This window comes from Euprymna scolopes, chromosome 6 (genome assembly GCF_053919585.1).
Source record: "Euprymna scolopes isolate OS-2025 chromosome 6, ASM5391958v1, whole genome shotgun sequence".
NCBI lineage: Eukaryota > Metazoa > Mollusca > Cephalopoda > Sepiida > Sepiolidae > Euprymna > Euprymna scolopes.
This window is the reverse complement of record NC_136487.1, coordinates 12269024-12294665: the sequence shown is the minus strand read 5'-3', so window position 1 is coordinate 12294665 and position 25642 is coordinate 12269024. Positions and strand designations below refer to the sequence as shown.

The following is a 25642-nucleotide window of genomic DNA, read 5'->3' as shown; positions in this document are numbered from 1 at the left end:
TTTCAGCATATAGGTATGTTTTTTTTATTAATCTTATACCAGTAGTCCAAAGAATATACACAAAAAAAAGCAAATAACAAAAAGTATCTCTAGGTTGATGTGACTTTTTGTTGTTTGGTTTTTATGTTTATTCTTAGCGCTGATGAGGGCCCCACCGATATAAGAATAAAAAAAACATACATGCAGAAAACTATATCTATAAATATCAGCATCAGTAAATAAACTGAACCTTTTTTTTAGATGAGCATATAAACGAGTGTCTATTCTCAGTGAAGTAGTACAATATAAAAGTTTATATATATATATATATATATATATATATATATATATATAAAATTTTATATATATATATATATATATATATATATATATATATATATAAAATTTTATATATATATATATATATATATATATATATATATATATATAAAATTTTATATATATATATATATATATATATATATATATATATATAAAATTTTATATATATATATATATATTAGTAGTAAATTAGAAAAATATATATAGCAACAAGTGGCTTACTACCTAGCTCTACCTATGTATTGAGCACTGTTGAAGTAAATACTTAGTTTACACATAAAATTATACTTTCGTATATTAATTTATGTGATTAAATGAAGTAGTCATATATATATATATATATATTAGTTAGCCAAAGAGGACCCATGCAAAGTGCTCGATTATTAAAAAATAAAAAAACAAGAGCATAATATTCGTGTTACAAAAGATTATCACAACATCAGTACCATCAGTTTCAAATCTAAACAAAAGGAACCAATATTTGATCGCCTTTATTGAACTCTCTTAAGCCTTTATTTAAATCTGTCTCCTTGGAAAATGGTGATGTCATTAGAAACCGATGATACCAATGTTATTCTGATCTTCTGTAAATAAATATATGTGCGTGTGTCTATGTATGTATCAAGAATGTATGTGTAGATATGAACATATTTACAACAATGAACAAATCTAAAACAATAAAATGGATACGAAACTGTTTTTTTTTTAAATTCAGGTGCCAAAAAAATTTACTTTTATAACATTATATAAATATTAGCATGAATTGGATGAACAATATTGATAAGAAAAGAAATTTCAGATCAAATTTTTTTTTTTCTTCAAGTTTGTTTTTACATTTTTTATCATAGGAAATAAATTCTAGAAGTTACCATTGATGACAATAAAATGATGTAAATGTTATAAGAGTCAGTCTGCTACAAGGCAATATAGGGATAAATGGAGCTTAGAAAGAAAGAGAGAGAAAATAGAAAATGATAGAGGGAAAGAAAAAGAGAGGGCAAAAGATGGAAAATATCAGAGGTTGATGAGAAACAGAGTTATTTCCCTTTGTAGTATTTTTTTTTCTTTGCCATTCACTTTTGCTTAGTCATTGTATTTGTTTTTTTGTTTAAATTTTTTTTATTTCTTTTTTCTTTTATTTTCTGCTTTTGTAGCAACACACTCGGAGGTAGCTTTGAAATGTTTTTTTTTTTTTTGCACTGGCTGGATCAAAAGTCAAGTAAAATTAATGGATAAAAAAAAATTCAGCTATATTTCTTTTGATTCATTTTTTAAAATTTTATTTTTTTTTAATTTTAATTACAGAAATTGATAATGATATTTTTGTACATGAGAATTCTTTGAATTCAAATGTGTATCGTATTGTCACACATATGCACACACATAAACATACACTCACACATGCAAGTTCGTTTTAGGTGTTGTTTTACAAAAGAACTGAATAGTTTTACATTTTATTTAATTTCTACAATGGAGTAATGTGTGTGTGTGTGTGTGTGTGTGTGTGTGTGTGTGTGTTTATTTATATACAATACATTTGTCCATTGAATAGTACCTCAATTTTTTGTTTCTGAATTCACTGGCAGTTTTTTTTGTTTTTTTAAAAGCATTAGTTAACGAATCAGACAACTACATCCGTTGAGTGGCTGATAATGACTTTGGTTTGTTAGCTGTTATATTTTTTTAAAACTGTCATCGATTTCAGAGATGAAAAACTCGAATATCATTAAACATAGTATCTAAATAAAAGCATATATTTTGCCCATTTTTATGATCGAGCACTTTGGTTGATTTTTTTCTGCTGTTTCAAAATAAGTAATATATTGCATGACATATTCAATAGTTTATAATTATTATTACAAATGACAAACCAAATATTTCAAATATTAAAACTTCTGGATCATGTTGCTTCTATGATATAATTGAGAAGTTTTAGAATCCATTTATTTATTTTGTTTTTTTGGCTTTATTGAATTTGGCAAACATTTTTGAGTAGGGCAGATTGTAAAACTTAAAAAAAAAAAAAAAAAACTAAAATAATAATTGGAGAATCCATTGGAAAGTCATATTTTTGTTTATTAAAGCTATTATTGAAAGTGACAAAAATATTTGATTGTGATAAGACAAAAAGACAGTTGAAATAAAAACAAAGATTTTTGTGTTTCTTGGTTCAATGGTTCCAGGATCCTCATCTGACAAAATAGGATTACCAACTTCTGAATTTGGACATCTGAAATGAAAGGTACGGAGCAGGAAGGACATATTAAAATCTCTGAAAATTTTAATATGTCATTGAAAGTTTCTACTTCTATATATGCACATGAAACATAGACTATAACTAACAGAGCATGAGAAGAATTTCAATATCTTTGGAACAGAATGTTAAATCATGATCCTTGGAATAACTTTGTGAGACAAAAATATGCAGATATCAGAAAAAGGCTTAATATTAACAGATCCATGAACGGTATTCAAAAAATGAGATAAATATAATTTGGATATGTTTACCAGTTATCAGCCTCCAGCTATGTAAAGAAATTATATAAAGAAGATGAGCCAGCCAGATAAAAGTTGAGACTGGCGTGGTGGAATTTTGTTTTTAAGCATGTGGTGAAGCTCTCTAAAGTATGTATGTAAGTCAAGATAAGACATGAATAGCATTTGTTTGTGGTTTGCACATGAGGCATTTTCATCATTATTTACAATTTGTAAATTAGTTTTTCCTCATTAATGTTACGTCCGTCTTGAATTAAAGTCGTCTTGAATTAAATTTCAAAACCATCATGCAATTTTTAACTTTAGCCTTCATTGAAGCCACAGAGAGTAGAAAATGAACTTTGGATTACACTTGACAGATTCGTAACTCTAATTTCTGCCCTTTAGTCTTTATATTCCAAAAGTGATGTTTCTGACAAAAAGGCTGACTGTTGAGCGGATGATATGTGGAGAGTTGTCAATCTTCTCATAGTATTCATCACCATAGAAACTGTCAATCTTCCATCTCATACATCCAACAAAACTGGTGACACGTAAGAACAAAAAGATTAGAAACCTGAAAACTGTAAATGGTAAGTCGTGGATAGAATCTAAGAATTTTTTTTTTGTTTTAATAATAACTGTTCTAAACCAAAAATGATACCTTCCAATGGATGCCCTAATCTTAGCTTGACACTTTACTGAAGTTTAAAATCAACCCTATTCCAATATATATATATATATATATATATATATATATATATACATACTGCTGATCAAAAATTTAAGACCACTTCAAAATCTTTAAAAAAAAACCTTTTTTAAGGATAGATTTTAAACTCTTCTGACCTACAATCTAAAAGGTTATGGAAACAAAAAGGTACATTCCAAAATTTTTATTTAAAAATTTGCATTTTTATTAAATTAGGCTTTTTACACATGATCAAAATTATAAGACCAAGTGTATAAATTGTAAGATTTATGGTAATTCTAATGTTTTTAGTTCAGTTAGAGATGAGCAATCACTGTGTAAAGGTATTACGATGCATAAGGCAAGAAAACTAACCGAAGTTGAGCGCTCTCAAATTCTAGGATTCTATAAGCAAGGTTTGTCACAGCGAGCGATAGCAGCTAAGGTAAATCGCAGTAAAACTTATTTGCAACTGAGAATTATGGAAAAGCAAAATCCTTTGGTAGCCCCCCACCTCCTTCAATTTCTTCTGCATGCCCCAAAGAACTTTTGAAGTCATCCAAAGCAGTGGAGGTAGAACTCATTATCAAGTTTGATTGTTTTCATACACTTTTCATACACTTTTTGTACAATTTAATAGAATTTATACCCTTGGTCTTATAATTTTGATCATGTGTAAAAAGCCTAATTTAATAAAAATGTAAATTTTCAAAATAAATCTTTAGAATGTAGCTTTTTGTTTCCATTACCTTTTAGATTGTAGTATTGGAAACCTTAAGTCGGAAGAGTTTAAAATCTATCCTTAAAAAAAAAGTTTTTTTAAAAAAGATTTTTAAGTGGTCTTAAATTTTTGATCAGAAGTATATATATATATATATATATATATATATATTTGTGTGTGAATATGTAAGCAGGATGTTTTGATTAAGATTGTATATCACAGAATGTTTTGCTTAGTCTTTTTTATCTTCTCAACTTTTCAGATAATCCATCTGTCAAATTGTCATACATACGATCCATAGGTATTTTTTGTTCTATTATTTTTATTTGCAAATACGTTTGCCTAATTCCGCATCATCACAAGGTGAGATATTGGTTTTGGCTTATTAATGTCTGCCGTGTTCAAACTGTTAGGTAATTTATAGCTTTTTAAAAGTATGTATGAGTGATGAATATAAATTGTTTCACAGTTTGAACACAGCGGACATGGATAAGCATAAAACCCATATCCCACCTAATGATGATGGGGAATTTATTTTTTTGATTGTGGAACGAAGAAAAATACAATCTATACATGACAATTTAACAAAAACACGAGATGGATGATCTGAAAGGTCAAAAAAAAAATAGAAAGACTAATTAACCAAAGCATTTTCTGGTATACAATGCTTGTATAAATATGTATGTACAAATGTGTGTGTGTGCATGCGTGTGTGTGTGTGTGTGTGTGTGTGTGTGTGTGTGTGTGTGTGTGTGTGTGTGTGTGTGATAATACTTGTATGTTTCTATTCGTGTATGTAATAATATTTACACACATGAGTCTATTCATCATTGGTTGCATGCACGCATACATAAACAAAGTTTTGCAGATTCCAACTTTCATATATGAAATATAATTTTGAAACGATTGTTTTTTGAACACATGAAACTTGGACTATTTGTAAATCATTCTCAGTCTTGATTGCCTTTTTCATAACAGTTTCCTGTTTTGCGCTGCTCTCTTTGGAAATCAAGCACTTTCTACTGGATATGTATAACTGGTTCTGTTTGAAAGTGCTTGCACTATAATTTATTTGAATTATTGATTGTATTTTCATCAGTTTTTTATTTTAAACATTTTTTGTACTTCTCAGGCAGCTGTTTCGTCCATATTAAATCACTTACATATGGTTAGTGGTTAGTAATTCGGAAGCTTAATTTATTGTTAAGGGAGGTAATTCTATTTTACTAAAGTAGAGGAAAAAATCATTTTTTTCTCACAATTACTTGAATGTTTTGTTTAAGAAAAATTACAGTCGCATTTTACTTTTTTTTTATTTTAATTATTGATGCTATAAAACTTTGTTACATTAAATGAAATCGTTGAAAAAAAAAAATCATTTTTTCTTACAATTCTTAGTGAAATAATGTTACTTCCCTTAGAACAATGAGTTAAGATTCCAAATTGCCAAGTCATTTAACATGAGAAGTACAGTAAAATGTTTTAAACAAATTGACTACATATGTGCATACATGTTTCTGAAGTATCTCTTTTCATATAACATACCATATGTAGGCAATAATGTTTGTATAAATAAACATACAATAAACAGCTTCCGTTTATTCATGAAGCACTTTTTGAAAAACAAAAACGTTTCAGTGGATGTACATCTAGTAAACAAAAAATATACAACCATTATATATATATATATATTGTGTGTGTGATGGGGTTTAATGTGTACGCTTTGATTTTTGTATGTATTAGCATTTACATATACGTGAGTCTCGAAAATAATTTTATTTATTATTAGTGATATATGTGTATATGTGTGTGTGTGTGTGTCTGTGTGTGTGCGTGCGTGCATGCATTAATGCATACATGTAAGTTTCTCATATGTATATAACATCTACACATGTCTAAGTGCAGAAAACATTTGTGAGTGCTTTATTGGCTAAACACATGCATACCCAATATATATAAATGTGTCTGTGTGTACATATGTATTTTTTTTATGTTAATGAGTCACCACTTATCAAGGCCAAAAGCCATTCAAGTATAACGATTAATGAGATTGTCATTGGATGATGAACAACGTATTATGTCAGTGTTTGTTGGGTTTTATTTGGGTCATTTGAACATTTGAATATGTCAGAGTCTCAAATGTATTTTTTTGTGATTTTGTTCATTTTTATTTTATATGCATGCATATACATTGTTTTATGTACATATATATGAGCAGGTGTGCATGTAACACATCCAAATGTGTCAAAACACATATTCAAATCTTGATGTATGTGAATGCATGAACAAATGTAGATATGGGATGATTCAGCGTGATAAAGTTGTTCATTTTATGAAACTGGATCAAAAGACTAAAAAATGGTGTTGCGTTCTTAACCAAAGATGAAACGGTGATAATTATTTATTTTCTTCTTGTTTTGTTTAGTTCATGCTTTTTTTTATTTTACAATATCAGTTTTGTTCAGACGTAAAAGTTACGATGGGTTCGTGAAGCATGATAACAATGACCAGCAGTGACCACTTTGCAAACTGGGATCATTTTAAAAAAACATTTTTTTGTTTCGCTGTTCAACTGACGGGATTCGGAAAGAGATGATAATTTCTTTTTAACTTTTCACAAGTCTTGCAGATCCACTGTTTATCGTCGCACATTTTGTCAGCCCCTGATCCACCCATCATCGATATTGGGAACGGGGTAAACCTGCTCAACTGATCCTTCGGCAAGGGTCGTTCACATGAAGCGCACATATAGCTATGCTCAGATTTTGTATATCCTGCCATCGTGTTATTTGTAGACCCGTCTGACTTATGGATCGAAGCGAATGCAGATCCCATCACCATCTCAGAACCTTTTTTCCGGTGTGCAGACTCTGCATATTTTTTCCGCATATCTGCTGTTTGTTTTATATAAGAGTAGCTGCTGTCTCGTTCTGTGATACCCAGACCGTGGCCCACGTTGGGATATGAAAAGCTTCCTACTCTGCTATTTTGATTGGATGTCAAGCTGCAAGAGAATCCACTCATCTCTCGATCTGGAACATTCCGATTATGCGAAGTACTTAAGAATGGAAACATCATCCCACTACTACTACCTGAATGAGTGGGGCCGCTGTGATTGCCGTTGTTGGCGGCAGTCGAGGGTGTGTTGCTTTGATTGTTGTTGCTATTATTGTTGTTGTTGTTGATGCTGTTGTTGTTGCTTCTGCCGATCACATCTTTGTTATGCGACTGCTGCATCATATACTGCTGAAACGTACTTCTGTGGGAAAGTGTTGAGTCCTTCGTTTGATTTGGATTCGAAGTGGGTGTTAGACTTTGATTTCGGTTCATGCTAGATACGGATCCAGGCCGATCCAATGTTCTCTGTTTCTGCTCTTGGTTCATACAAGAAAAGACCCCAGTTCCCTTATTGGAGATTTCTTTGTTTAAAGCTGGCGTCATGCAAGGGAAAACGGGTCCACCCGTCCTCCCTTTATCAATAATGTCCTTACTATTTACTTCCTCCATACAAGGGAAAACTCCGCCCCGCTCTGGAGAATTCTTGTTGTGCACATGATCCATGCAGGGAAACACGCTTCCTCTTTCTGGATTGTCCTTTGATTGGCTTTGAGAGATATCCGTTTTCATGAACGGATAATCCCCATCTCGATCCGAGATACTCTTATTATTGGTGTTCAGGTAAGGATAGTCATCCTGCTTGTCTTTATCCGCCTGGGTCATATACGGAAAACCTTCAGACTTTTCTTTATGATTCTGTTCCATGCATGACCAATTCGCTTCTCGTTCACGGTCGCTGAGGGGTGGATACCTCATCATACTATCTGCGTCCATCGGTGAAATTTTCTTTTGAGGAGGTTGATTCGGCCGCATCATCTGACGTTTTTTCTCCGAACGCAAACGTGCATTCTCCCGCATTCGTATCAGTCGATTCTGCCGTTCCTCTGGAGTCTCCGTTTCTAACCGGCGTCGTTGGTACTGCCGCATTTGCTCCAACCGTTTTTGGCGCTGGCTCTCCCGGCTAAGTGCAGAATTTGGGATGTAGTCTTTCGGGTCGCACAGCATTCCTTCCTTGCCAACTTGCTCACAGCAATCTAAGAGGCAAGAATGGTTTTGCATCAAGTTAGAACATTTTTGGGGTCAACATTTTATGGAATAACAAGTTATTACTAAATACATTGCTTTATCTTTAGCCTATTGTTCTCAGTAATTTAGATGTTTTCTGCTGATGAGCTCAGTATCTTTTTTGGGGTGAGGGTTCGGTATTTTTCAGGTGTATTACTCATTAATGCTGATTTTTTTTCATATTTAAATATGACTAAACGTATCGACTGTATCACAATATTTTTTCTATTTATTATTTGAAAATTCATAAACTGTGTCGTATCTGTTAACATATTCTTTTTTGCATAACTAAAATAATGACTCTTTTCTTTCTATATTATCATTATCATCATAAATAATTATTATATTATCCTTGTACATAAGCATTATATTAGTATTATCATTAGATATATTATATTCCTTAGTATATAAGTATTGCATCATTTTTATAAGTCGTGTATTTTTACACTATTATTATTATTATAAAAAGTATTTTATTATTATTATAAAATTATTTTATTATTATTATAGAAGTATTTTATTATTCTTTATTATTCTTAGAAGTAAACAGATTTATTATCTTGCCATCTATTTTGCATATGTGTTTGTGGCTTTTACAGACAAATACATATGTATATTAGTTTGCAATGCTGAAAAGAGAGCCACTCTTTCTCTAAAATGTTCAAAATAGATCAAGAAATATTAGAGAGTAGTTGAATCAACATATGGTGAAAAAAGGCGAGAGAAATACATTCATAGCTAAAAGAGAGATGAGGGACTTTTTCAGTTAATTATAAATTACACCTAATTTGAACAATTTAAACTTTTCAAACAAAAATCTCTTTCCAGAACTAAGGTGTATTTTAGCACATATTTTGTGTGACCAAAGTATATAGGAAAAAGCTTTAATGAAACAAACATTGATTAATTCACATTTAGTATTAATGATTGTTGATAATTTTGTACGTCAATGTTTATGTGCTTTAATTCAATGAACTAAGTTTTTACATTTATTTTTTTATTTAACATTCGTATATAGCACCACTTCATTAATAAAATATCACAGACAACTACTTAAAAATATATTAAATCATTACTATGTTAACACTGATCCAAGATGGCTGACCGCATCCTGAGTCAAAGGGGACATAATTCAGTATTACTAAACTACTAATCAATCTGGATATAAGGAACTTTCTAGAACTTGACATGAACGTTTTTATAAACGTATTTAGATATTGTTTAAAAAAATTTTTAATCAGCACTTTCCTTATTGAATTCATTTTCGGTGCTTGTTTACATTGGTGATCTTTTTAACCAACGCATTTCAGGTGAAAACATTATTATGTACTTATATATGGTGAAATTAGTATGAATTCCCAAAACTATGAAAAATGATACATTAGAAAAATAATTATAAGTAAAATTAGAATTTATCGAATTATCGAGTTTTTATTGTATATGGAAGAGTCGTGCTACCAATTCAGTATGACAAAAAAGGGAAATGACTTTTGATTGACTAAAATTGACTTAAATTAGTTCACCATCTTTAAATATGATATCTGGAAACATAATTGTGGCTGATGTATAGTCAAAATACTTCTAGTACATCTACTGGATCATTTTTCGTAACTTTTGTATACTAATTTCGTCATGACACATAAGTACATAATCTTATTTAGACCTGACATCAGTTGGCTCAAAAGATCATCAATGTAAACAAGTACCTCATTATCACTATTAGATTGACTAATAATGTTTGAACAACATTGCATATAGGCTGATTCTTTCAAATATCAAAATCTGAATTGAAAAAATACATAAGATCATAGTACTGATCCAAAACCGGCCTATAGTCGCATAGGTATCTTCTAGAAGTTTATGGTAAGCTGCCGGAAAAACAGCCGAAAAAATCAGTTGTAAGTTGATGACAAGTTCCAATTAAATCGATCGATTGCAACAAAAGAAAATTTTGTTTCAACTCCCCCCCCAAAAAAAAAAATTTTTTTTATCTGAAACTTTTTAGAAAAAAATCACTTTTCTTAAAAAAAGTCATCTCCATGAAAAAAGAATATTTTTTTTTTGTTACAAAAAAAACTATCTTATTGAAATTTTTTTTCCAAAAAGAAAAAACAAACTTTTTTAATACTTTCAATAAAAAATTTGATTTTCATTCAGTCATCCATGTTTTTGTCTTAAAAAAAATATTTCTTTGAAACATTTGTTGGAGACATAAATGAATAAAAAAATAATGTACTTTTTTTGAAAAAAATAATTTTTTTATATAATCAAACATACAGTAAGTGTTATTCTTTGTTAAAGTTTCGTTTTTCAGCATTTTCATTTTATCATCTGACAGTGCTTGTGTCAACTTTTTACAGCAACTTTTACAGCTGCTTACTGTAAACTACCAGAAGATGCAGAAGCGACCTTGGGTAAGGTTCTGGATCAGTAGCAAGATAGTAATTAGGTTTGATATAAAGAAATCAGGTGTGGTAACTCATGTGGCCATGTCACATCTTTCACTTGGTGTGGATTGCAAACCTACGTGACTTATTTTTTGCCATTCCTTCCAATACAGGGCAAGTTGGTTGATGGACACCCAACTGTTGAGAGATGTCCAATCAAAAACATTTTCTCTTCACCTTCTCCTTGGCTTTTCTCTGCCTCTTTTGCTTTCTAACATACCCTCAAAACTTAACTTTGACAGGGCAGTGGATGATCGTTTGACATGGCCAAAACGTTCAAGGGGCTTACTTTTGATTTTATCAAATAGAGGGTGTAAGGAAGTAGTTTGACGGAGAGTGTATAATTTGTTTTTTGTGATCAGGCGAAATCCCATGATGAAACACATTACGTGATTTTGAAACACCTCAATGCGATTGGCTAGTTGTTTAGTCCATGTGATACAATCAAGGCCATATAAAACTACTGGGAGGAAATAAATAAACTTTTACTTTAACAGTTATCGGCACCGTTTTGGATTTTAGAATGTGGAGTAAAATATGGATAATAAATAGAGAGTGATGGTGGAGAATAAAATATTTGAAAGAGTCTGTTGTCCATATGTTAAATTATTCAAACATTAGTCAATCTAGCACAGATATAATTCAATATGGCAACTGTTGATTAAAAACTAATATAAAAGGATTACAAGTGAAAATCTAAATGCAACGTGAATGTTCGTGTCGTGATATGCAAAAAATATTCATTGATTAAAAAATAATAATAACTGACAAATTTAATAGTTCATTGAATTTAAGTATGCCAGAAACATTGACGTGGGTAAAATAATCAAAAGTAATCAAATTTAAATACAAAGAACAATACACCTGAAGGCCACATGTACTTAAGGCTACATCGACTGAAACATTGTAAAAATAGAAATATCAATAAAGATGAGAACAATAGTCCAAAAACAAAACTAAAAACAATATAAATAATCAAATTTAGAACATGTAAAACTTCATTTTATTATAATTTTATTTTTTGTTATGAACCCTATAACTGTTATTCTGATTACTAAACAAAAGGTTAAAAAAACAAAGGTTAAAAAAAACAATTGTTGAAAAAACATAGGTAAAAAAAACAAAGATTAAAAAAACAAAGGTTTAAAAAAACAAAGAGTTATAAAAACAAAGGTTTAAAAAAACAGAGTTATAAAAACAAAGGGTTATAAAAACAAAGGGTTATAAAAACAAAGGGTAAACATGTAAAAATTCATTTTATTATAATTTTATTTTTTGTTATGAACCCTATGACTGTTATTCTAATTACTAAACAAAGGGTTAAAAAACAAAGGTAAAAAAAACAAAGGGTAAAAAACAAAGGTTAAAACCCATAGGTTAAAAAAAACAAAGGTCAAAAACCAAAGGTTAAAAAAACAAAAGGTTAAAAAAACAAAGGGTAAAAAAAAAGAAGCAAATGGTAAAAACATAGGGTAAAAATATAATGGCTTAAAAAACAAAGGATTAAAAACAGAAGGTAAAAAACAAAAGAAAGGATTAAAACACAAAGGGGTAAAAAAATAACAAACTAAAAAAACATTTTTCTCTTCAGGAGTAATATTCTTTATTTAGTATAAGACATTTTGGCGAATCAGAACAGGTGACTCGAAGTTGCAATAAACAAGGTCAGATGAAAAATTATTCTATTTGAAAAAAAAAAAAACAATTTAGTAAAGTAATATATTATTTATAAAACTAAAAACAAATTGCAAACAGTGTAACAATAACATTTAATTTATTTTTATGCCAAAAATAATTAAGTATAATGCAATTTTTTTACCTAATACTGTTTGCTGCCAACTTGGAGTCCCATGTTCTGATTCACTGAATTTTTGCCTAAATAATTTATGAAATTTTGTCCAAATTTATTTTTGTTACAATATAAATACTCAAATGGATCATGGATTTTCTGCTGTGCATGTCAACACAATTTCAAATTTGAAATGGATTTAGGAGTGCGACATTGGTCTAATAGATATTACCACAGACTATGGAATTGCCTATACCAAGTTCAAATCCTACTAGATCTATTTTAATCAGATTATGGTCTGACACCCTTACGAAAGGCATGAACACACACTTTCCTTCAAGTTATGCATAATGATTACAAGGCCTTATTTCTATTATTTCGTTGAAAAGGCCTTATTTCTATTATTTCGTTGAAAAATCCTTGAAAATAAGGAAAATGTTTTGAAAATTGTATTATTTATGTCCAGTAAAAATTTGTTTTGAAATATTAAAAGTAAAATTGAAATAAATCTCCTATTTTTACCTTCATTTATAATTTAATCTTTTTTGTGTGTGTGTGTGGGGGGGGGGGTATTGCAGCCACCATAAATAAAAATGACCCCCCCCCCCGTCTAAAAAAAAACAAACTTTTCTTCTGTGAACGGGACTGAGTTAGACACCAGGGTCATCGTTTAACGTGGAGAAAAGGAACAAAAATAAAAATTGTCTCAGTCATGAAGGATTTTTCCTCTACTGAGAGAGAACAAGAAATTGAAGTGCAGCATCTGAAGAACAGATACTACAATTTGATCTTGACCCAATGAAATGAAAAGCATTTAAAACTTCTTTACAAAACACCCCAAAATGATGCAAGGTAGATTGCAAATTAACTTTTATTGGCTACAATAACATTTACTTGTATATTTGATTTTTGATTACTTTTTCGAATCACTGTGGATTGTAAAACAAACCCAAAATTTTGTTTTCAAAACTCGAATTTTGTCTCTAGGCCTTGAAAAACTTTGAAAAGTCCTTGAAAATGGACATTGAAAAGCTGTACGAACCTTGGATAAGTTACAGGAGATATTGTGTTTCAGTATTCAGTAACTTGAAAAGAAATGGCTTTGTTTGGTTTATCTGTTTATGGCATATAAACTCTTCAAGAATTATCTAATGATGAGATATAGAGCTCAATGCAAACAATCCATTAAACACAAGTTGCTATTTAACCTAAGTCTTAAAGGAATTAGTAACATCATACCATTTTCAAGAATCTTAGTATGTGAGTGGAGTATATTTATTTGGATTTAAACAAATTTTATAATTTGTGAAATCAATTTTAAACTAAAAAAAACTTAATTAAAAGGTAATTAATGTTATGGTTGAATCGCAGCTTTGTCTGAGTTGGATGAAATAATCATTCAAATTTGCTGTTGCATAAAAACTGATACCTTTTTAACTGTTGGTCTATAGCAGAACATCCTATCTGCTTTGTAAGCTAAAAAAAAGATTGATTCTAATTTTTCTTCTCTTATTTTTCCATGCATGCTTGCTGATTGTGGTCATGTGACATTTAAATCTATTCATTATTTCGCATGTGTATTCTGTGACTCTATGTTCTTATTCTATTTTTAAAGATAGTCTCATATTGTTTTAGTTTTTGTTTACACTTGCACCAACAAGGTCACCAGTTTTGACGATCAATGCATTATATGTATTACATATTAGTCAGAAAGTTAGTGACCATTTCTGCATTGTACTTATATTGTAAACAGGATCCACATATGGGTTTCATGAAAAGCAAGAAGAAAATGTATGTGATTATTTTTTCAGTACTTATGCAGTATAAGGACCATATTATTATCGGGATCATCCAGGTGGTTTATAAAAAACAGCAAAAGACTGAGTTCCTTAACCTAATACAAAAAAAATCATAAAGAAATCATGTTTTCTGTCATTGATTTATTACAAAATAAAAATCTAAATATTTATCTTGATTTGAACAAAAAAAAAAAATTATAAAAAGAAAAAAACATAAATTTTTTTTTTTTTACAAACTTTTTTTGCTATCATTTGTTTGTTATTCAAAAAAAAAATATTTATTTGTGAAACTTACCTTACAATGAATGTTTTTTATCTTCATTTTAAATTTTAATTTCTAAAAGTTTCATAAAAATCGTCCAACAATTATTCAAGAATATTATTTTTATTTTTCAATTAATTTTTCATTAAATTAGCTTCATACTTTTTTTTTTTTACTTGGGAGTCACCACTTATCAAGGCGCAAAGACCATTCGAGGATAAGTGTTAATGAATGTAAGATGGTAGTGTAGTAATCATCAATGATGTAAATTGGGTAAAATTTGATTATTTATGGGGCCGCCTCAACAAGAACTTGTTTACATTGGATTTGAAGCTACCATGTTGTATTCAACTGGGAAGCAGGTCCACAGAACAGCGTTCCACAAGCAGGCAGTTCTGGGAAAGAAGCTTTGTTCATGGAGTCTGTGTTTAGATTTAGACACAGATAGTGGGGGAAATCGTTTATAGTGGTTGTAGCTAGTCGAGTGTTTTTTGTGAAAGTTTGGCAAGGGAGAAAACAGATTGGAGTTCAGCCGAGCACTTGCTATGAAAATAATGACAGAGCAGAGACAGGCTTGCAATATCTCTGCTGTGGGAAAGAGGTTGCAGAGAAAAAAAGAGGGCATTATCTACTAGGTTTTGAACTCTGTCAAGGCTGGATAGGACACACTAATATATATATTTTTCATTGAAAAAAATTGGACAGTGTATGCACAAAAATAAAATACTGAAACTATTGTTCAGCACTTTTCAGTGTTTTTTGTAAACCACCGTGGCGGTCCCAACGATAGCACGGTCCTTATATTGCATAAGTACCAATTTCTGTCAATCAGTATTCATATTATATTCGTCTACACATGCAATTTGTTAGAATGTAGATTTTTTTATTATGGTTTTAGACAAGGACAAGATTGAGAAGGTTTTAAAAACTTGTAAATTTGCTAGCATATTTCAATTTAACTCCTTTAAAAATACCAACAAGTTTTTACAAAAATTTCAGTTCTTTTTAATCACATGGGTACATCTGAATATTACTGCTCTTTTGTTTAGGAGCTTATATTTTTGGTCCCCCCAACAAAAGGAAGGACTGTGGTGTAAATGAAGAAAAAAGAAACAAGAACGACCGACCGCGTTTTTGTGTGGCTTACCTCGTGTTCATAATGAAGAAGAAAGAAACAAAAATGGCTGCCCTGTTTCTTTATATGCCTACAGGGTGACCACGAGGTATGCAAATGAGATGCTCCTGATTGGAGATAAAAGAGGAGTGATTTGGGGAAGGAAGGCATTCTGAAATTAGATTGCGAGCAGAGAAGTTGTATTTGTAGAAGAGAAAAGTCGGATTCGGGGAGAGAAAAGCTAAAGTTGCAGAAGTTCGTTTTGGAGTGGAGAGAAGACGCGTCAAGTGGTAACCAGAAAGTGAAAGTTCGGACAGCAGTGTCACGCAAACGACAAGCTATTTCGGCCCATTAAGCAAATTAACATGGCTGAGTGGAGACTGAGCACTCAGATGTTGAGACCCTTTACTGGGGAGGGTGACCTGAGTAAGTGGCTGGAGAAATTAAAAATGGTGGCGAAGCTGCAAAAGATAGAAGATGTGGTCACCCTGCTACCGCTATACTTAGAGGGGGAAGCCCTCACGATTTACCAGCAGATGCGAGATGAAGACAAGGAAGACCTTGCCTTAGTGGAGCAAAGGCTGAAATTGGCCTTCGCTGAGGGCCCATTTGAAGCACTTGGCAAGCTGTCAAGTTTGAGGTGGACCAGCGAGTCCGTTGACGTCTTTGCGGCAGAGATCAGGAGACTGGCAGGGTTGGCTGGTTACGTGGGGAGGAGCCTGGAGATGACGGTAAAGCTGTACCTAGTGAACGGCTTCCCAGAGGAAATCTCTGCGAACATGCAGAGAATCACGGGGATCCATTCTATGGAAGTGGACGATCTCTTGGTCCACGCCAGAGTCCTAGTGAAAAATGTTAAAAGCCCAATCATGGCTGCAGCTGTGAGTGGAAATATGTGCATGAGGCCTCACTTGAATGAGAGGCAGCCGGTGAGGCGACAGGAGGGGAGACCTGCCATCAAGTGTTTCCGGTGCCAGGGTCCTCATCTGATCAAGGACTGCAAAGAGCCGAGACCGGGGATCACGTGCTACCGATGTGGACAAGTGGGGCATATTAGCCGCTATTGTGTTGCTGCACGGGACCAGGGAACGAGTGAAGGGGAGCTATTGCGCCAGTGGTTACCCCTTCTGTGTGGAAATGGCGCATGATGGAACATTGCCTCGGTTACCGGTGGTAGTCAATGGGAAGAGAGCCATAGCCCTTGTCGACACAGGCTGCACTACGTTGTTAGCGAGGAATGTTGCGAGGTCATGGAGCGGAACCAGGATTATTAGGACCGTGGATGGCAGGGATGTGAAATGCCTAGGAGAGACGACAGCGGAAGTAATGGTGCAAGGGGTGCCCATTGGACTGCAAGCCCTAGTGTTGAATCATCTGGTCGGTGGTGTCGACGTGATTATAGGTATGAGTGCAATTAACCGACTGGGGGGGCGCTACGTTAAGAGGGGGCCAAGTGACGTTTGGACGTCTCGGCGCAGTGGGGATGGCAGGAGTGGAAGGTGATAGAACCGTCAGAACCCCAAAACCGGAGGTTTGCTGCATTGAGGACAAAGATTTCCTGGCGAAGTTTGATGGCGTGAGGTGGACGGTGGAATGGAAATGGATCTCCGGGCCCCCAGAACTACAGAATAAGGTGGGCTGCTACGAAAACACCCTGCGAGGAGAAATAAGAAAAGGATTCGAGGAAGAAGTGGAGAGGTGGATAAAAGAAGGAATTCTGAAACCGTGTACAGGGGAAGAAAAAGGAGTGTTGCCACTACTGGCGGTTGTTCAGCCTACCAAAAACAAGATTAGGCCCGTGCTGGATTTTAGGGAATTGAACAGACACGTAGCCTGCCACACTGGAACGAGGATCGACGTATGTGAGGAGGTCATGAGGAAATGGAGAAGAATAGGGCGGGCCACTAAGATTGTTGATCTGAAATCGGCATATCTGCAGATCCATATAGATGAAAAACTCTGGCAGTACCAACTGGTCCGGTACAAGGGGCGGGTGTATTGTCTGACGAGGTTAGGCTTTGGGCTGAGTTCAGCCCCCAAAATTATGACTGCCGTGCTGAAGACGGTGCTGAGCAAAGACTGTACAGTGGAGGAGGCCACTAGTTCGTACATTGACGACATCCTGGTGGAGGAGGCAGAGGTGACAGCAGAGAAAGTAAGAAGCCATGTCGAGAAGTATGGGTTAACTGCAAAACCGGCGGAGGCCCTAGATGGAGGAGCGGTGCTGGGGTTGAAACTAAGGCGAGATGGAAAAGAAAGCCTTGTCTTCGAACGAGGGAATGCAATACCCGAAGTCGGATCTGAGCTGACGAGGCAAGAACTCTTCTCAGTCTGCGGGAGGCTGGTCGGGCACTATCCTATCGCTAGCTGGCTCAGGATAGCATGCAGCTTTATTAAATGACAAACAGGCACTGATGGCTGGGAAGGCCGTGTGACGAAGGAGGTCATGAACATGCTGCAAGAAGTCATTGCGAGAGTGAGGAATGAGGACCCAGTGAAAGGGAAATGGTATGTCAGCGGCGAAGTCGCGGGTGTGGTTTGGTGCGATGCCAGTAACCTGGCGTTGGGCGTCATACTAGAGATAGGAGGTGTAACTGTGGAGGATGCAGCGTGGCTAAGAAAAAACGACTTCTCCCATATCAACGTAGCAGAACTAGATGCCGCTATAAAAGGAATCAATCTGGCCCTGAAATGGGGATTGAAAATAATTGAAGTCAAAACCGATTCGGCAACGGTAGCGTCGTGGATTCGGTCGGCAGTAACTGGCGATAAGAGAGTTAAGACCAGGGGTGCTGCGGAAATGCTGATCAAGCGCAGACTCGGAGCGCTCACCAACCTGATAGCGGAATTCCAGTTGAGAGTATCTGTTGTGTTGGTCCCGTCAGAAAAAAACAAGGCGGATTCGATGACACGCGTGAAGAAGGCCTGGCTGCAGGAGGGAAAGGAGGTCTCCTCGGTATGCTGTGCAGGGGAAGAAGTCAAAGAATCACACGAAATGCACCACTTTGGTTGAGAACGAACGTTATTCCTAGCCAGAGAGGTTTACCCGGAGACCACCGAGGAGGAGGTTAGGGAGGTGGTGGAGAACTGTCGAGAGTGCCAATCAATTGACCCTGGACCGTCCAGACACGAAGCAGGAGAGCCACACATTGCGGAGGACTGGAAGCGATTAACCATTGATGTGACACACTATCGCCACAAATTGTATCTGTCGATGGTTGACTGTGGACCGGGAAGGTTTGCCATCTGGAGAGAGATCAGGGCAGAAGCTGCATGAGCGATCGGAGGGGTCATCGAGGAGATATTTTTGGAGAGAGGGCCGGTTGAGGAACTCTCAATGGACAATGGCCCTGCTTTCCGATCAGAAGCCTTTAAAGGGGTGTGCGATAAGTGGGGAGTAAGGCAATATTTCAGAGCAGCGTATCGGCCGAGTGGCAACGGAATAGTGGAGAGGAATCATCGCACCATTAAAGCCGCTGCGGAAAAAAGCAACGTATCACCCATAGAGGCGGTGTTTTGGTATAACATCTCGCCGAAGACCAAACAAGATGAGACAACTGTGCCTCATAAGGCCATTTTCACATATAAGTGGCGGCATCCGTGCAACAAAACAGCAGGAATTAATAGTGAAGAAGCCACTATCAAAGTAGGTGAAGAGGTGTGGGTGAAACCCCCTAATGCACAGTGTACCACTCGTTGGAAAAGAGGGGTCGTAACAGGATTGCAGTCGAAGAACAATGTGATGGTGAATGGCGTTCCCCGGCATATCTTAGACCTGCGTCGTGTGACATTGCCGGTATGCAGTGAGGGCAGTGAAGAAGAGGAAATCGAGGGCCACCGAGAAGCAAATGATGCTGCTCAACCTGACTTAGGCCCGCGTTGTAGTGAACCTGAAAACGTTAACCCCCGAGAAGTTGTCCCCCAGAGGCCTCGATGTGAGAGGAGGCGGCCTGCTTGGATGGAGGATTACGAAGTATCCTATTGATCTCGAAGATCAGGGGGGGCGTGTGGTGTAAATGAAGAAAAAAGAAACAAGAACGACCGACCGCGTTTTTGTGTGGCTTACCTCGTGTTCATAATGAAGAAGAAAGAAACAAAAATGGCTGCCCTGTTTCTTTATATGCCTACAGGGTGACCACGAGGTATGCAAATGAGATGCTTCTGATTGGAGATAAAAGAGGAGTGATTTGGGGAAGGAAGGCATTCTGAAATTAGATTGCGAGCAGAGAAGTTGTATTTGTAGAAGAGAAAAGTCGGATTCGGGGAGAGAAAAGCTAAAGTTGCAGAAGTTCGTTTTGGAGTGGAGAGAAGACGCGTCAAGTGGTAACCAGAAAGTGAAAGTTCGGACAGCAGTGTCACGCAAACAACAAGGACCTGTAAATTTACCCTTATCCGTTCGTCTATCCGCACTTTTCTCAATAACTATGCCTTGGAATTTTTTTAAATTTTGTACAAACATTAAACATGATACGAGTAAAAAAGTAACAGAACGGATTTTTTGGGAAAATTCTGGTTGCCCCCATAGGGATGCCTTTCGGGTTAAAATAGCTAAAATTGACACCTTTGTGCTTATTAAAAAAAATTGATGCCTTGGATTTTTATAAAACTTTCTGAGAAGTTGTAACTAACTGATTTTTATATAATTTGGATTGTCTATACTTCATGATAACTCTTGGGTGTGCCTCAGGGGCTCTTTTAGGGCTAATAAAACATTCCATTTTTGGGACTATTTTACCATATTTGTCCAAAATTTTCTGTGTATGTCTATTTAGTAGTTTTGCATGAAGCTGAACTCAAATTTAAATATGTTAAGGCCTTGGAAACTTTTGGGGCTAAATTGGGTGGGGGGGGGCAATGATGGTCTTAGCCATTTCTTTTTTTATATGGTGCAGAACTCAAATTTACATATGTTAAAGCCTAAAACTGCACTGTTTGTTCATTTTCACCAGTCCCCAGGGGACTTTGGGGGCTAAAAGGGGGGGTGGCAATGCTGAACTTAGTTATTTTTTTATGCCTCGTTTACTGTGCACTCACGGGGGACCATGCATGCTTCACTTGTTAAAGTTTAATTCTAATCAGAAAGTATTTTCTAATTGGCAGTTTAGTTAGAAATAAATTGATTTTGGATAGTAATAGTCACAAAAGAAAAAAAACAGATCAGCCATCTTGAAGAAATTTCAGCATTTCATTTCTACAAGCCTCTGAAAGGCACGTTTAGCATTGCACTGCATCTGCCATCATCCAATCCTTCCATGCCCTCTCAACACATATTTTCTCAGAATAACATATTTTCTATGAAAAAGTCAACCCAAACAATTTTTACTTCTTACAAACTTTTACAGACTTTATATATCTTTATTTTCTTTTTATTCTCCAAATTGTTTTCATTCCATGTATTAAACTTTTTAGCAGTGTTTTAGATATATCTCTGAAGAGTTGTTTAGTGATCTTTTGCTACTCAAATGAAACACATATAATGAAACACATATAAGGCATAATATAATGAAAATCCAGGAGTTTGCCTCAGAAAAAAACTAATAAAAATTTATGAGCGTGAACTGATTCCATCATTTAGCTTTTAGAATGATAATATATATATATATATATATATATATATATATATGGCTTCCTTCAGTCTTGACAGACTATAAATACTCACTATAATGGTGTCTGCGTGTGAAATTTATGTGGCAAGAGTTGTGCAATCTCCAACCACACCTCTCCTGAGTCGACATTGTTGAATACTAGTAGCAAGTGGAGGTTCAGAACAACTGGAAACAAATGCCAAGATAAGCGGAAAGCACATATACCACCTACAATTCCTAAATAGTCACCCATCTGGTACTAGCTAGGCTTAATGTTGCTTAACTTTGGTGATCTGATGAAAACCGGTGTGTCAACGTGATTATGCCATATATATATATATATATATATATATATATATATATATATATATATATACACACACACACACACACACACAATTATTCCAGATAAGTATTTTCCAGGTGTGAAGAAACCAACGAAATTTTAACAGTGTTAATTCAAGAATGCTCAATACTGAAGTAGGGTAAGTTTTGTATTGCCTGAAAAGGTCTCTAGTTACTTGTAACTCGCTGACCGAAACATGCTCATGAATGTGTAGCGACATATTACTGCTTATGTCAAACAAATAAAAAGTATATATATAATTATTAAATAACAAAACTTTATACCTACAGACACTAGTGTAGATTGTTTTGCAATCGTCAGTGTAGAGGTAACAATTCATGTATATATATATATATATATATATATATATATATATATATATATACATATATATATATACATATATATATACATGTATATATATATATATATACATGTAATGCCAGATAGGTATGTATGTATAAGCTCATATATATATATATGCAGGATGCAGTGAAGTCATTTTTTAATTTTTATTTATTTGAACATTTTTAAACTTAAAGTAGAAAACTCATATTATATTTTTATTTTAAATGAATTATCTCCTTGCTGATTTTATTTTTAGCTAATTATTTAAAAAATATTTCATATTAGCAGTCATCCATAGGCTAAAAACGAGTTGTCTCCCTTAAAACTAAAATTTAATTTCTTTTTTCTGTAATTTGTTTTTTTTTAAAGAGCAAACAAATAAAATAATAATAAAATAACTTTGCTGTGATCAACAATGAGTTGGTACTAGTTTTATATAAAAATAATCATATTTTGAGTAAATTAAAATCAGCAAATAAATAAAAGTATAAAAATTGTTTGGAATTTCTTTCATTGAAACGTCTCTTCTATGGAAGAGAGGTTGCAGGGAACAGAAAAGGGCATCCCCCACCAAACCCCGAAGTCTATTTTGTACTCTGTCAAGGCAGGATAGCCTGTTTTTAGCAGCTCCTGCCCAGATGTGGCAGCAGTACTCCATCCTTGGACGTACTTGGCTTTTATACAGATAGAAAATTGCATCAGTAGTGAGATATCTTCTGGAGCGGTAGAAGGATCCCACCATTTTCCAAGAATCCTTGGCAACAGATTTGATGTACGTGTTCCATTTCAGATCAGGAGTAAAGATCAAACCCAGAAGCTTGTCAAAACATGGAGCCTCCCCAAGACGAGAGCCATCCATTTCAATTGATGACAGATGGGGATCAGAGCGTTGATGATGTAAAGATAGAAGCTTGGTTTTGGATGCATTAAAAGTGATCAGCCACCTCTTCCCCCATTGTACCATGCGCTCAAGATCAGAGGAGAGAGAATTAGAGAGAACTTTGTCATTTACGGCCTTTGATGTGTTGCCATAGATGGTCGTGTCATCAGCATAGATGTCAACGAATGATTTAAGTATGTGTTTAGGGAGATCATTGATGTAGATCACGAAGAGAGTTGGGCCCAGGAAGGACCCCTGGGGGACTCCAGCATTAATACTGTGCGCCTCTGATTTCTGCCCATCAACCACTACTCTTATGAACCTATTAGAGAGTAATGATTTAATGATTGAGAAAACATTTCCAGTAATACCTTAGCTGGAAATCTTGTGAAGTAGGCCCTTATGCCATACTTTATTGAAGGCCTTCGATATGTCAAGAGCAATTGCCCTGGAAAGGAAACCTTTGTCAAGAGATTCACTAATCCTATATGATATAACCGTTAGCACATCTGCTGTAGATCTTGCAGAGCGGAAACCATATTGCATGTCACTAAGAAGGTTGTTTCTGATGAGGTGGTTGACTACTTCTTTATTCAATATGGATTCCAACAACTTACTCATGACACACAGGAGACTTATTGGTCTGTACTGAGAGGGAGATGACTTTTCACCTGAATTCTTAAATATAGGGCATACTGATGAGGTTTTCCAGGGTGTTGGAAAGCACTTCTCCTTAAGGCAACGCTTAAACAGTTTTGTAAGTATGGGAGCAAGTTCTGGTTGAAGCTTTTTCAGCACTATAATGCCGTCAGGGAATGCCATAACATAAAAATATGTGTTTAGGTTTTCTTTATATTTGATTTGGTTTGAAAGACATAACAATTGAGTGGCATCAGATACAATGTCAGGTTAAATCCATTCCTTTCCAGATTAAGAAAATGGGTGTATGGAATTTATAGTTGGTCCAATGTTTCACCAAAATATAAAATGCATCACCTACTTAGCATAATGGTTAGAGTGTTTGCTAATGGGTCAGGAGACTAGGGTTCAATCCACAATCGAGTCATACCAAAAAAGAAAAGGTATTTGATGCCCCCTTATCGAACACTCAACATTATAAGGTGAAGATCAAGGGTAAGTGGAGCAATCAACCATAAGGAGTGGCACCCACTGTTACATCTTGGTATAGTGGCTAATGAACGCACAGTTGACTACAGTCGATCCATATATCATTTACTTATACATAATTACTAATAAACATTTGGTTCTTATCCCGAATTCCAAAAAAAATAAAGAAAAAACTATATGATGTACATAACCATAATAAAACAGAAATATCATATTCCAAAAATCATATAAATTGATAAAGTAGTTTTATTTTTAAATAAGAAAATCAAATTTTATGAATAATGGAAATGCAGCTGTCTTATCCGCCATTTTTAAAACAATAAAAAAATAATTTAATTCAAACTTGTGAGATTTATGTTGTAATGCCTATGAATTCCCATTAATCGCTTAAAAATGATTTTTTGTGTAAAAATAAAACTATTTGATCAATTTACGCCCATACAAGTCAAAGGCAGCATGCGTTCCTCAGATTTAACCGACATAAGTCCAGCTCAAATAAACAGAAGTATATAGAAGCTAGAAATAATTGTAAGAGAGTGATAGAGATAGCTAAGACAGATTACTCTGAAACCACCAGAAAACGCATCAAAGCAGAGAAATTAGGAACCCGGGATTTTTGGAAAATCTACAACAGCGTAGTAAATAATGGACAGTCAACTATTCCTCCACTATCAAACAATCATGAGGTTGCTTGCATGGCAACTGACAAGGCTAATCTGCTTGCTAGTCGGTTTGCCTCAAACTCCACACTGAACTCGGTACACCACTCACTCCCTGATTTTCCTCTGCGAACAGACGCCACACTAGACGATTTGAAAATCACCCCTTCTCAGGTACATGCTATTATAAAAAACCTAGACACCTCAAAAGCATGTAGACCAGATCTCATCCCAGCTGTGCTATTAAAAAAATGCTCTGCCGAGGTTGCTCCAGTTATGTCCAAACTTTACAATAAATACCTTAACGAATCTTGTTTTCCCGACTGCTGGAAAACCGCCTCTGTGGTACCAGTCTTCAAGAATTCTGGTGAAAGAACTGACCCACTAAATTATCTCCCCATTAGCCTCCTCCCGCTTTTCGTCAAAATATTTGAGTCCTTAGTTAATCAAGCCCTAGTCCAGCCCCTAACAGCTGCTAAACTTCTGACTGACAAACAATATGGATTCAGGCAAGCCCGTTCAACAGCAGATATCTTAACTGTAGTTTCTGAACGTATATACCGTTCATTGGATAAAACAGGGGAGGGTAGAGCGGTGACCCTTGATATATCTAAGGCTTTTGACAGGGTATGGCATAATGGTCTTCTAAGGAAAATTAGATCATATGGAATCACTGGAAGAATTCATAATGTAATTAAATCCTTCTTAAGTAATAGAAAAATCAAAGTTGTCCTCGATGGTCGTACATCCAAACAATATGACATAAATGCGGGAGTACCTCAGGGGTCTATCTTGGACCTCTATTATTCCTGATATTCATAAACGACCTCCCTGATAAAATTGTTTCGGAGATGGGTATATTTGCCGACGACACCACTCTCTATAACAGATATGAGGGGAAAACAAATGAACACATATCCAAGGAAATGGCAGAAACTCTAGAGGATGACCTCCA

At 34.7% G+C, this 25642-nt stretch overlaps 1 protein-coding gene across 2 annotated transcripts in view; it reads right to left on the bottom strand.

Moving 5' to 3' along the window:
* Positions 1-1003: 1003 nt before the first annotated feature.
* Positions 1004-25642, bottom strand: part of LOC145277514 (uncharacterized) — a 114985-nt gene continuing 90346 nt past the window's right edge. For both annotated transcript variants that reach the window (XM_080128938.1, XM_080128939.1), the window contains one exon: positions 1004-8299. In XM_080128938.1, the coding sequence (XP_079985064.1) occupies positions 6777-8299 (1523 nt within the window). In that variant the 3' untranslated portion in view covers positions 1004-6776. The remainder of the gene's footprint in view (positions 8300-25642) is intronic.